The sequence below is a fragment of the Apus apus genome, chromosome 25 (assembly GCF_020740795.1).
Source record: "Apus apus isolate bApuApu2 chromosome 25, bApuApu2.pri.cur, whole genome shotgun sequence".
Lineage (NCBI taxonomy): Eukaryota > Metazoa > Chordata > Aves > Apodiformes > Apodidae > Apus > Apus apus.
Window position 1 is genome coordinate 3,847,668 of NC_067306.1, and position 12,417 is coordinate 3,860,084.

The following is a 12,417-nucleotide window of genomic DNA, read 5'->3' on the forward strand; positions in this document are numbered from 1 at the left end:
TGGGAGCGGGAGGATCCGCGTCCCGCTGAGCGGGGGTGGGGGGCGGCGGGGTTTGGGGGTGAAGCAGAGGGGTGGCAGGGTCTGCACAGCCCGGCCGTAGCGCCCCCCTGTCTCCTCCGGGAGGGCTGAGCCCCCCGCCCAGGGATCGCGCAGCATCTTCCTGGGGCCCCAAAGGCCGCGGAGCGGGGGGTGCGTGGGCAGTGGCCGTGGGTGGGGGCAGTGGCCGTGGGTGGGGGCAGTGGCCGTGGGTGGGGGCAGCAGCCCCACGTCGGGTCTCCCTGTGTCATGAACGAGCACCTTTCCCTGCTCCGGATCTCAGCCTGGAATTCCAGAGGAGCCAAGGGCAGCCGCCAGCCGCTGCCGTGCGTTTCGGGTGGCACCTCTGGGTGTCTGGCGGGGTGATTTGATCCCAAGCACAGCGCGGCTGGATCCTCCTCCATCCACCCCCGGGGCACAGAGCGGGGCAGCTCCCATCTCACCTGCGGGTGGGAGCTGCTGAGGTTGGACACAGCTCATTGCACCTCCCGCCCGCCGTGCCTGGGGAGTGGCCTCATCCCACCCTCCAGGTGTGGGAGCTGCAGTTTTCCAGCCTCCTGGGTGCTCTGCCGAGGAGCAAAGCATGAAGAGCATCACACAGTACCCGACTCCTATCCAAGACCTGAACATAAAAGGCTTCTTAAAACTTTTCAATCATTCCAAAACTTCGGGTTTTTTACACCTCCCCCCCTAGGCAGGGCTGCCCAGCCCAAAAAAAGAAGGCATTCTTTGTGGAAAACGCTGGAAATCAGCATTTTCCCAGCTCTGTTGGGCTGGGTGTTCCCATGCCAAGAGTCCCCTCTGCCCCTGGAGCCACACGGGCACCACAGGTTCCTGCTCCAGGGTTTTTCTTTGGTACTAAAAACCACTCACACCCTACAAACCATCAGCACCAAACCAGCACAGCTGCTCACACCTTCCCGGAGGTCTGGCTGGAGGTGACAGGACACCCCGAGGCAGCTGGAGGGGATTCAGTGTGGCAATTTGCTTGAACCAAATTAAAGCCCCAAATCCTTGAAACCTGGGAGGGAAAAAAAAAACCAACACAAAAACAAATCCCCACTGGGCAGCTGAGGCAGCTGCTTCCCTGGGCATCCCCCTCTCTGGTCCATGGGGGGCTGGTTCTCCTCCATTTCTGGAGCAAAGCTTTGAGCAGGGAGGTGGGAACAGTTGTGGCACAGTCCAAAGATCTGGTGGCAGCAGTGTGGGAAGGGTGATGCAGGGCTCATTTTGTGGGAACATCCCTGAGGGTGTGGGAGCCTCATCTCCTCCTTGAGCCTCTCAGAGGAGGCACTTCTGACCTCGCTGCTCAGACTCTGCTGCGCAGAATTCAGGTGAGATGATGGTTTTAATTGGGCTGAGACCGTGGCAGAGCTCCCAGGGGACACGTGTCCAGCAGCCACGTGGGGTTTGGCCTCTCCTGGGAAAATAAATGACTTGGTTGTTTCCCAGCAAGGCAGGAAGGACCTGCAGAGCGGTACCAGGATGGGCTTTGGGGATGCCAACCCTCTGGGGGGCCCCAATTAAGCACATCAGCATCTGGGCTGTTGGGTTGGGTTTTTTTTTTAAGCCAGGGATTATTTTTTAATTGAGGCAGCTCCTTGCTCGCCTTCCATGGCTGGACATGCACCTGGGGCTGCCCAGGGGGAGTGAGTGTGACAGCCTGGAGGAGAGGAGGGAATTACCCAGATCCTCACTCCCATCCCTAAACCTTGGAATCCACTCCTTGGAGGTGTCAGGAGCTGGACATGATGGAGCCGTGAAGTCCCATAAACGGGTCCCTCCACCCATCCTGGATAAACCTGACCTCCCTTTCCCTGGAGGCAAATCCCATCCAAAGGAGGGGACACAAGTAGAGCTGGAAGGCTTTGGATCCCACAGACCATCACTGCTGCCTGGTTCATCCCGTGGCTTGGAAGCCCCTACACCACATGTGATTAGAACAGAATTAGCACTTCCTTACAATTAATTCCTCCAATACAAGGCAAAAGCTCCTCACCTTCTCTCCTCCTAATCCAGATTAGTACTGGTTGAGTTGCTACTCGTCGGAGCAGATAGGGAGGAAATGCATTTTTTCCCTTCCCCTGGGAGGTTTCCAAGCTGTCTGACCTCCCTGGCCCTAACGAGCTGCTGCCAGACGAGGGGACGCAGCCGCGTGCAGGGACATCTGGCTGCACTGCTGGCCGTGCTCCCCCGAGAGCTCCTGGCACCAGGAGAGGGATGGGAGCAACGGGCTCCTCCAGCATTACCCAGGTCTTGGGACATTCAGTGTCTGTGGCCAATTCCCACAGTTGGATCTTCTGTATCTGTCCCCCAGTTGGAAAAGTGAAATAAATGCTGTATTTTGGCTAAAGTAATAGAGCCTACGGGGATGGTCAGAGTGGGACAGGGGGAAACCACATCAGCTCAAGAAGAAGTTGCCCCACAGCTTCTGGAGACGTTCTGCTCCTACATTTCTGGAGGTGGATCTGTGCCACTTGCCCACCTTTGGCTGCAGGTTTGCTATGGTGGGGAGCACTGGCAGAAAACAGGGCAATGGAGGATGCTCAGCTTCCCACAGGTTGGAAAATAAATGATGCTGACGGGCTGTGGGACCCAACCACTTGGGATAGGAAGGAAAAGCCCAGATTTGAAGCTGGGGAGCTCAATGGCAGCAGGGCACCCTGTGAGTTACTGAGTTTGGGGCTGATTTGGTGTGTGGTTGTGCCAGTGGCATTAGAGGACAGGATCTGGGGACCCACGGACCATGAGAGCAGTGTCCATAGCACCAGGCTTGAAGCTCTGCAGGAAGGACCTGCACCAACCCATCAACCACCTCTGAGGACCAGCAGGTCCAGACGGTCTGTTTTAGAGCCCGGGGGAGGACACGGGGATGCCACATCCACCCGGGGGAGCTGCACATCCTGCTCGATTTTACTGTCCCAAGAGCGTGACCCCCATCCCGAAGCTCCCCAGCAGGACTGAGGGGCTCCCGGGGAGCAGCAGCCGTCGCAGCCGGGACCGGCAGCACCTGCCCCGCTCGGGCGGGAGCTCCAGCCCCTGGTCCGCGCCGTCCCGGCCTCCTCCTGGCCCCGAACGGGACCGGCCTGGCCAAGATCAACACCCGCCTGGCAGCGCCGGCGCTGAGGTCACTGAGGAGGGAAGAGGCTGTCCTGGCGTCTCTGGCTCCTCTCTCCCCCGCGCCGGCAGCAGGGAAAGCCACGTCGCTCTCCCCACGTCCTCGGGGGCGGCCCCAGCCCGGGCTCCCCCACCCAAGCCCACCCCCAGGCTCTGCAGTGAGGGGTGCTCAGCAGCCCCCTCGCTGGGATGGAAGGCTTGGCACGACCCCCAGCACGGCAGGGAGCTCGCACAGTGGGGGACTCGGCCCCACTTGGTGTTTGCAGCCTTCCCTCCAAGGATGAGCCTGGGGACACCGTGGGGGGGCTCAGCTCCCTGGCCCCGGGCGTGGCCCTGGGGTCCCTGGGTGGTGCTGATGCTCCTAGGGTTTGGTTTTCCCAAAGGGAATGGGGTTCAGCCTGGGATGGGGGTCTTGGCACTGGTGGCAGGGCTCATGGAGCAGAGGGGTGTTGGGGACCCCCGCTCACCTGCACTGCAGTTTGCTCCCCGTGTTCCTTGCCTGAGAGCAGGGAAATCACATCCAAGATCAGCCCCAGCTCTGCTCGACACCCAGCTGCCTGCAGGAGGATCCCAGCCAGCAAGAAGGGCTGTTTCCCTCCCTCCCAACTGTCCATCCCCTCGGCTCTTGCAAGGAGCAGAAGGGACTTTGCCAGCTGCTGGGGTCCCTCCAGGGGCTTGGTCAGCCCCAGACCCCCCCAAATCCCTCCCCAACCCCCCCTCACCCCCAGCACCCCGGAGGGGTTCCCTTTGTGGATGCCCTGCGCCGAGGCTCTCGGGGCTCTTCGCTGCTCCCTCTCCTGCAGCCTTTAAGAGTCAGGCAAGTTCAAGCTGCAACTGATTTATTAAAACCAGATGTGCTCGCTCAAAGCTGCCACGAGGAATTTCAGGGCGCCCCAGCCCTGGAAGGGCCAGTGCTGAGATCCCTGCCCTTCCGCCGCGGGGGCGAGACAAGGCTGGGGGCTGCCCGGGGAGCAGCGCTGCCCTCTGAGCCCCGCTGCCTCTCCTTCCTCCCCAGGGCTCCTGGGAAGGGACAGAGAGGAATTCCAGCCATGTAGCAAGAAATCTGCCTTTTCGAAAAACACTTTCTCCGCATGACTCAGAAGGAGCAGAGCTGGGTTGTGGAGCGGGGAGGGAAGGCAGCTGGAGGACAGCACATCCCAAACGGCATCTTCCTCCTGCTGGAAGCAGGGTTGAGACTTGAGAGATCCCACCCTGTCCCACGGCCCTTCCCAGCAGGAGCAGCGTGGTCCAGCAGCCACGTTCCCACCTCCACCACGGCCTCACCTCCCAGCTCCGTCCCTCGCCATCTCCCTTCAGTCCCTTCAGCCTGGAGGGGTTTGGGCATCGATCCCGGCTGGTCTCCCGGGGTTGGGTGCGAGCGGGTGGGTTTTCAGGATTAGCAGGATACTGGGAAGAGCCAATGCTGAAGAAAGCAGGTTTTGAGCCCTGATCTCAGGGCAGAGCTGAGCCAGGCCCCGAGCGAGGAGGCTGCAGGCACGACAGCCCGTGTCCCACAGACGCGGCCTCGTGGCTCCAGCACCAGCGGCTGCGGTCAAGAGAGGACAGGGCTGAGCAGAGCTCTGGTTTTTTTCTTCCCATGACTGCAAACCAGAGCCAAGCACCTTATAAACCCGCTTGCCTGTGTTCCCCGTGGCTGCTCCAGCAGGGATGGGAGATCTGGCCTGCAGACGAGGCCAAGTCTCCTTGCTGCTCACCCTGCTGCTCCCCACAGCATCCCCACAGCCCGAGCTCCCTCCTGTGCCTGTTTAGCTGCAGCTGGAGCATTACACCCCTCTGCCCTGTCCCTGCAGCTCCAGCTCCATCCACCCTGTGTCTTTTCAGCTCCAGCTGGATCATCGCACCCCTCTGCCCCACCTTGGCAGCCCAAGCAGCAGCAGATGGGAGAGCAGCTCCAGGCCAGGGCTGCCTGCAGGCTGGGGAGGCTCATCCCACAGTGGTGGGGCGGGCGGTGGCGAAACCTCTGTTTTCAGGCTCTACTGAATCAGCTGGATCACTGAGCCCCCCCTTGCCCTGCCCCAGCAGCCACCTGACCTTTGGAAATGAGGAGCAACAGAAACACCGAGCTGCAGCCAAAGGATGGAGGGAGAAGAAAGGCTGCAGTGACCCATCCCATGGCAAGATGCAGGGCTGGGAAACAAGAGGAGCCCTGAGGAATCCAGAGGAGCCCCAAGGAGCCCGGAGGAGCCCCCGGTGTAGCAGCAGCTCCTCACCCGCCCGCACCAGCAGCTCTTCCCAACCCCTGGGCAGTTAGTGCATGAAATCAGAGCTGTCTCAGCCCCAGTCCCAGCTCTTGCTCCCTGCCCAGCACAGACAATAGTGCCCTTGTGGCCAAGGCCTCTGTTCTGGGGTGTGAACATGGAGGGAGGGAGGCCGAGCAGCCCCGTATTTGTTTGGCCTCTCAACCCCACCCAGGGCGACAGCCACGGGTCACCCGGCTGCCCCCCAGGGTGATGCTGGGGCAAAGAAGTTGAGACCGTGGGCACAGCCACGTGCAGTGGTGGAAATTCAGGATCTTGGTGTAAGGATTCATTGGCAGTTGGTAGAAAAGGCACCTCTGATTCAGTTAAGACTCCGCTGGGTCCTGCTTCCATGGGCTGCAAATCTCTTCTCCCCCTCCACGCTGGGAGTGGGAAGGTTTAAGTCAAGGCTGCTTGAGCCAGGCTCGTGTAGCACCCAGAAAGGAACATTCTCCAGCAGCAAATCTCAGGGAGACACGGGCAGTGGTGGCAAACCTCGTGTGGAGGGTTTGCCAGGTCACAACATCAACTAGGGCTGGTCCATTTGGCAGAGGGAAGCTCCTTTCACAGCGTGATTCCCAACGCAGGGGGCGAAGTGCCCAGCGAGGCAGCCCCTCTGCAAGGCTCCTTCCTGCTGGCATCAAGCTGAGCATGCAAGCCTGGGTACATCCCTGCTCCCACCCCTGCTTCTGGGTACATCCCTGCTCCAGGAAGGCCGTGCATGTGGGGTGGGTACCTGGCCTGGAGGCCTGGCCACCACTGGAGGATGCTGGTGCCTTCACTGCTGAAAGGCCGTCGCCTCCCCCTGCCCAGATCTGTGTCACATCATCAAAACTGGCAGAAGGGGCTGAAAAATAATCACTTGCAGCAGCAGGGAGGGAGCTGAGCTGCTCGGGGTGTTTGGTTTCACTCGCCCTCAGCTGAATGCTGACTGTAACTCCAAGTGCAGCGAGGGTGACGTCAGGTTTGCAGAGGAACTCTGGTCCCTGGTGACTCTTCCTCCAGCTCCGGGGGTGGGTATCACCAGCTTCGTGGTGGGGATGCCCTGCAGAGATGTTGGGAGATGCCCTGCAGGGGAGCTGGGCGTGTGAACTGGCACTCCCTGCTGATGAGTCCAGATATGAGCAGACTCGAGTCTTCAGTTGCCAAGGTCGTTCTCCATGTTCCATTGTGTGGCTCTGCAGCTGGCAAGGCTGGGCCGTAGGAAAGGAGCCGAGCTCCTCGTCACTGCACAGTGTGGTTACTCTGGGTGACTGGACTTGGCAGTGCTGCCTTCACAGTTGGATCTAATGATCTTCAAGGCCTTTTCCAACCAAAATGATCTGATGATTCTATGACTGAGAGGGGAGGCTCTGGCACCCTGGGCTGGGGAGTAGCCAGCAGGCAGCAGCCACCAGCTCCCAGCAACAACCAGCCATGGCAGGGGAGTCCAACACAAATTTTCATCAAGAGACACAAATAAGATGTTTTTTTTATATCCCAAACATATACAGCTCCTTAAGGCAGCTCCTGCTCTACTGGAAACGGAGGACAAACCCAGCTGGGATCTGTCTCAATGCTCCAAACCAAGATCAACACCAGTAATTAAACAAGACTTGGTAATTTTCAGCAGTTTCCCCCTCTGACACAGAGACCTCCCTGCTCTGAGCTGTCAAATTCAACCTTCCTTCATCCTTCCTCACCTTGTCCCCTGTCACCTCCACGCAGCCCCTGCAAGAGAGCTCGTGCCAACACAACAAAGAGCAGAACAGGAAGAGCCAAGCAAATCAGTTTCTTAAAACTTATTTTAATATCCATGTCTCATCTGTTGGGTAGAGCCAAAACAGTCTGGCCTGGTTTAAGTTACAAATTCTTCATACACTTTTCTTGAAGTAAATGAACAGTGTGGCAATAGGGTCTGTTACTGGAAGTGAAACCCATATTAACAAGGTGTTGCAGCCAGAATTCTACCAGGGTTCTTCACCACTGTCAGCCCCAGGAAAGGCCAGGGCTGTCCCCAGGCCCCTGGATGGGTGTTGCACAGCAGGAATAAATGCATCTGACACAAAACTAATCACACCCACAGAGATAGCACACACTGTATGGCCAAGAAACAACGGAACCGGGATAGAAAAAACCCTTTTAGAATTCTCCCCAATGTGGACAGACACCAAAATCATCAGTTTCAGCAAAAGGGATGAAGCATCAACCCTGACTTTGCCTGACAGAGGCTGAACAGACACATCCAAGCCCTGCTTGCTGAACAGTTACCTCCTGGAATAGAGCTGCAGGGATGGAAGGGGCTAAAAGCAATGAGGGCTGAGCATTTAAAGATGCAGTATTTTTTTTTTTTCTTTGTTTAAAACACTTAAAGAGTTTAGAGACCACCTTAATGCAGAGCTGCAAGTGAATACATCCAATTAAAAGCCCAAGAGTCACTACAAAAATAGGAATAAAAATCAAAGCAGCTGAGCTCTCCCCTCCCAGGTCCACTGCTCAATTTCCATGGACTCACTGGTCCATTTCTCAGTAAACCACAAGTTCCTGATCAGGTTTTAAAGTGTAATAATTGCAGACGAGTGCTTACAGTAAGGCAGACAAGTGGTAGTTCTCCCCCAGAAGTGCCTGACAGAGAACACTGCTTGCCATGAGAAGGCCACTGGGGTACCGAGTGCCCCAAAACAGCCTCCAAGCTGCTGGAACGACCCTGGAGGTGCCACACAGAGAACAGCCCACACTGTGGTGGTCTGGGGATTGGCTCAGGAAGTGTGCACAGGGCAAGTTGTTTTTGAAACAACACCCTGAACTGCAGTTGTGCACCCCTCAGCTCTCCCCCCCATGACAAACCTTGCTCTTGAACACTGCATCTTTAAATATTCCTGGCTATGAGCTCCTGCCACGTGTTAGGAGCACTCCAACCTGGCTGCCACATGTTCAAGTGCTGTGCTTTTTGTGTGTGTTTTCAGTCTCCCTTCAGTGTTGGGGGAAAAAGGAGGCAGAGGGGGGACAAGAGGTTTGCATTTCCCAGCAGGCAGACTCTGGCTGAAGGTGTAAAGCCCCTCCAGGCAGGTTACAGAAGTGAGAAAAAATAATAATTAGGGTGCTTGCTCCCTTCTAGAACATTCCCCTCTGGTTTGTAATCAGATGCAGTGATAGCAGCAAGTTAGGAAAGTCAGCAAGTTTTAAAAGGGAAGTGTTAAGGGAGAGAGGAAGCTTTGCTGCCAAGTCACCTAACTGAGAAGAGCAGAAGAGTCTCCAGCTTTGGAATTTTATAACTTGAACAAGACCTGTGCAGTATTGGGAGAGCACAGACCACACCTGTGATCAACTCAGCTGTGCTCTGATTCCTTCCCCTCCCCTGCCTGCCTTTTCACCAGCCAACAGAGATCACGCTCACGAGACCAGAGAGCATGTCCTGAACATGTCAGGGTGTGTTTCCAAAAAGAACAGCACTTCAGTGAAATGAAAAAGGTGCAACCGTTGGGAGAGCTGTGGAGCAGCAGCTGAAATCCCTTGGGACAGCCTGAGCTGTGACCCACTCAGATCACAGACCCACATCAACTCTCCCATGGGCTTTGCTGCCCTCCTGAGAAGGTGAGTTACTCCCAAGAGGCCACCTCAAGGGAGCAGAAAGCTGCACCCTCCCCAGCATGGCCACTGCCAGGGACCTGCTAATACGGGTTTCACTTTGAGACCAGAAAACTGTTTTCTTCCAAAAAATTGTTATTTTTAAAAAACTGAAATTAATTAGGGGTAAAACACTAACTCTAGTGCCATGAACAGGCAGGATCAACTTTTTTCCCCTCCAAAGGGCAAAGAGTCATATACCATCCCCAGCTGAACCTTGGTGCTTCGAGCTTTTCAGGAGATGTTACCTAAACTTTATTAAAAGAAAAAGAACAATGTTTAAATATCAACACTGGACTAGCCCAGTCTTTTTTTTCCAAAGTCCACATTCTTCATATGAAGCACACACGGCGTCCTGGATTCCCCAAGGCTGCATGTTCAGAAGTTCACAGTACATGGAACCATGTCTTTTTGTTTGTTTGTTTTTGTATTTCCTTGAGTTTCCCCTCCTTGCTCAGAGCAACCAACCCTTCTGTGGTCATTTACTGGATCAACCTCAAGCCACCTCCTATCCACATGGCTTGGCCTAGATGCTGAAGGTTTTTCTTGATGAGAGTTGATGTTGTCATGCTCTATGGATGGAAAAAAGCAAGAGAAAAAAAAAAGCACCTGGTACAGGTTTCTCGAGACCCTTGTGGATTCCTCTTATTCCAAAGCTGTTTCTGAAAAGTCTTTTTGCCGGTTTCTCAAGCAGTTTCGTTGTGTTGGTTGGTTGTTGTTTTTTTTTTTTTGGCCTATTACTCTGTCTCAGTTTGAAGAGCTGTTATTGGATGATCCAGAGGTGGATGCAATTGCAGCTCCAGCTGGGCTGCTCGTGGATACAGATTTACGGATGTGAGGCAGCAAGTAGGGGTCACAAGCCAGCTGCTGGACATCTATCCGGTCCTCCTTGCGGTAGGCCAGGCAGCGCCGGATGAACGCCTGCAGACACCCCCAGGGCAAGAGAAGAATTAGGAGAGGGACAAGACAGGAAGGCCAAGGAGCTGTTGGAGCAATCCAGAGAAGGTCAGCAAGATGATCTGAGAGCTGGAGCAGCTCTGGAGCCAGGCTGGGAGAGTTGGGGGTGTTCAGCCTGGAGAAGAGAAGGCTCCAGGGAGACCTTAGAGCATTTTCCAGGGCCTGAAGGGGCTCCAGGAAAGCTGGGGAGGGGCTTGGGACAAGGGCAGGGAGGGATGGGAGCAGGGGGAAGGGATTAAAACTGGAAGAGGGAGATTGAGGTGAGACATGAGGAGGAAATTCTTTGGTGTGAGGGTGGTGAGAGCCTGGCCCAGGTTGCCCAGGGAAGCTGTGGCTGCCCCATCCCTGGCAGTGTTGAAGGGCAGGTTGGATGGGGCTTGGAGCAACCTGGGCTGGTGGGAGGTGTCCCTGCCCATGCAGGGAGGGTTTGGAACTGGATGCTCTTTAAGGTCCCTCCAACCCAAACCAGGCTGGGATTCTATAACTCTTTGGGAGCAAGGTCAATCTGACAACCCCAGGGCTGAAATTCCTCCCCCATTGTCCTCAGCCAGCCCAGCTCCTACACCAGCTCATCTGTCATCAGCAGAGAGCAGGGGCAGAAGAACCCTCTGCTCCATCCCCAGCCTGACAGCAACCAGGGAAAGCCACTGAACACTCTGCAGGAGGCCAGCACTGAACATTCCTGCAGATTTAGGGAAACCAAGGTGGAACTGCCAGAGCCTCCCACACAAGGTGATCAAACTCACTGCAAGAAGATTTACCTTTGCTTCTGGTGTGACTACTGGCTTTGGAGGGAACTGCACCTCGGTAGCTTTCAGAATTGTGTTCTCCTGCAGAATATCTTGTTGTGACTGGTTGTGACCAAAGGGCTACCAAAAAATGGAAGAGAGTTGTTAAAGGTTGATGACAGGCCTCAAAAACCCCTCACATCACTGTTCATCATCACTTGACATCAGCATCTTTCCAAGCAAGAAGCCCATGAATGTTGTGAAAGTGCTACAGGTTCCAGTCAGATGAGTAGGACATTTCTCCCATACTTAAACTAAACAAAAGGGACCAAGATGGAACATGTTTGGGGCATCTCCAGCTCAGGCTGGGGGAACCTCTACCTGCTTCCAGACCTTGTAAGTCAGCTTCAGCATGTGCAAGGGGGCCTTCACCTTCCCAAGTCAACAGGAATTTCACCCACTTCACTCTGCTGGTTCCACTGCTGACCTGACAGCACTAAACAGTGTTTGTCAGCCCAGGCTTTCACCACACTTGGTTACCAAGGACTCTTGAAAACAAGAGTTGATGGAATCCTTTTCCTGTGCCAACCCATCTCTTCTGCTGTCATGAAACAAATCACCTTTTCCTGACCCAGACTCTTCCCAAAGCCAGCCTAAGAAGTTCTAGAGTGGGTCTTGGTACCTACTTTGTTTTTTCCTACAACACTTGCAGTCATCAAGCAGCAGCAGGCTTGACAAAGACCTAGCTCACTGAAAGCATCACAGAACAAAGCCAGGCCAAGAACCTCAGAGGTGTCTGGCCCTGAAAGGAGCAAGGAGACAGGGTGGAAGCACCTTCTAAGCCTGAGGAGGAGAAGGAAGCAGAAGCCAGGGCAGCCTCCCAAAAAGTTTGGGAATCACCACTAGGAAAAGAGTTAAATAATGTCTTCTTACCTTTCTGCCATAGAGACACTGATAGAAGATGACTCCCACTGACCAGACATCAACTTTATTTGAAATCTTTGGAGGTTCTTTCCCAACCACAAAACATTCTGGTGGCAAATACCTGATGAGAAGGAAATGACAACAGGTTATGAGGAACATCTAGAAATACTTTCAATAGTCTTTGCTAGAAAGAAAGGAACAAACTTCTGTGATCAGAGACTGGTTTGGGACTTGAAGGACCCAATTTCATTCCTGTGCATCATTGGTCCAAGATCATCCCCTTCTGGGAACAGGGATCCAAGGACTCTCCAGACACTCGTGGTCCGAGCTAGTCAGCACAGTCAATTTCTTTTCACCAGAGCACATAAAATAATCCCATTTTCTTTTATCTTCAGAACTGGTACTTGTTGTTAAAACAGCTTGGCCAACAATTCCACAATAGAAAGACACAGCCAAAATACATATTTCTAGAAATACAACCCCAGATGCCACGTCCTAGTTAGACACTCAGCCTCAAACTGCAGCTAGTTTCATTTTTAGGAACAGAAGAGCTCTACAACACAGCATGTCTTAACAAATGTTCCTGTGCAACTGTTGCCCATAGAGACAGTCTGCAGCTTGGGTAACATCACAGAATGGTTTGGGCTGGAAAGGACCTTAAAGAGCATCTAGTTCCAACCCCCTGCATGGGCAGGGACACCTCCCACCAGCCCCGGTTGCTCCAAGCCCCATCCAACCTGCCCTTCAACACTGCCAGGGATGGGGCAGCCACAGCTTCCCTGGGCAACCTG

General features: G+C 54.8%; 1 protein-coding gene across 5 annotated transcripts in view; it reads right to left on the reverse strand.

Annotated features, from left to right (window-relative positions):
• Positions 1-7,181: 7,181 nt before the first annotated feature.
• The window catches only part of TLK2 (tousled like kinase 2), a 45,276-nt gene continuing 40,040 nt past the window's right edge, over positions 7,182-12,417 (reverse strand). For all 5 annotated transcript variants that reach the window (XM_051640361.1, XM_051640360.1, XM_051640362.1 and 2 more), the window contains 3 exons: positions 11,636-11,747; positions 10,736-10,843; positions 7,182-9,938 (listed from right to left, as the gene is read on the reverse strand). In XM_051640361.1, coding sequence (XP_051496321.1) covers positions 9,765-9,938; positions 10,736-10,843; positions 11,636-11,747 — 394 coding nt within the window. In that variant the 3' untranslated portion in view covers positions 7,182-9,764. The remainder of the gene's footprint in view (positions 9,939-10,735; positions 10,844-11,635; positions 11,748-12,417) is intronic.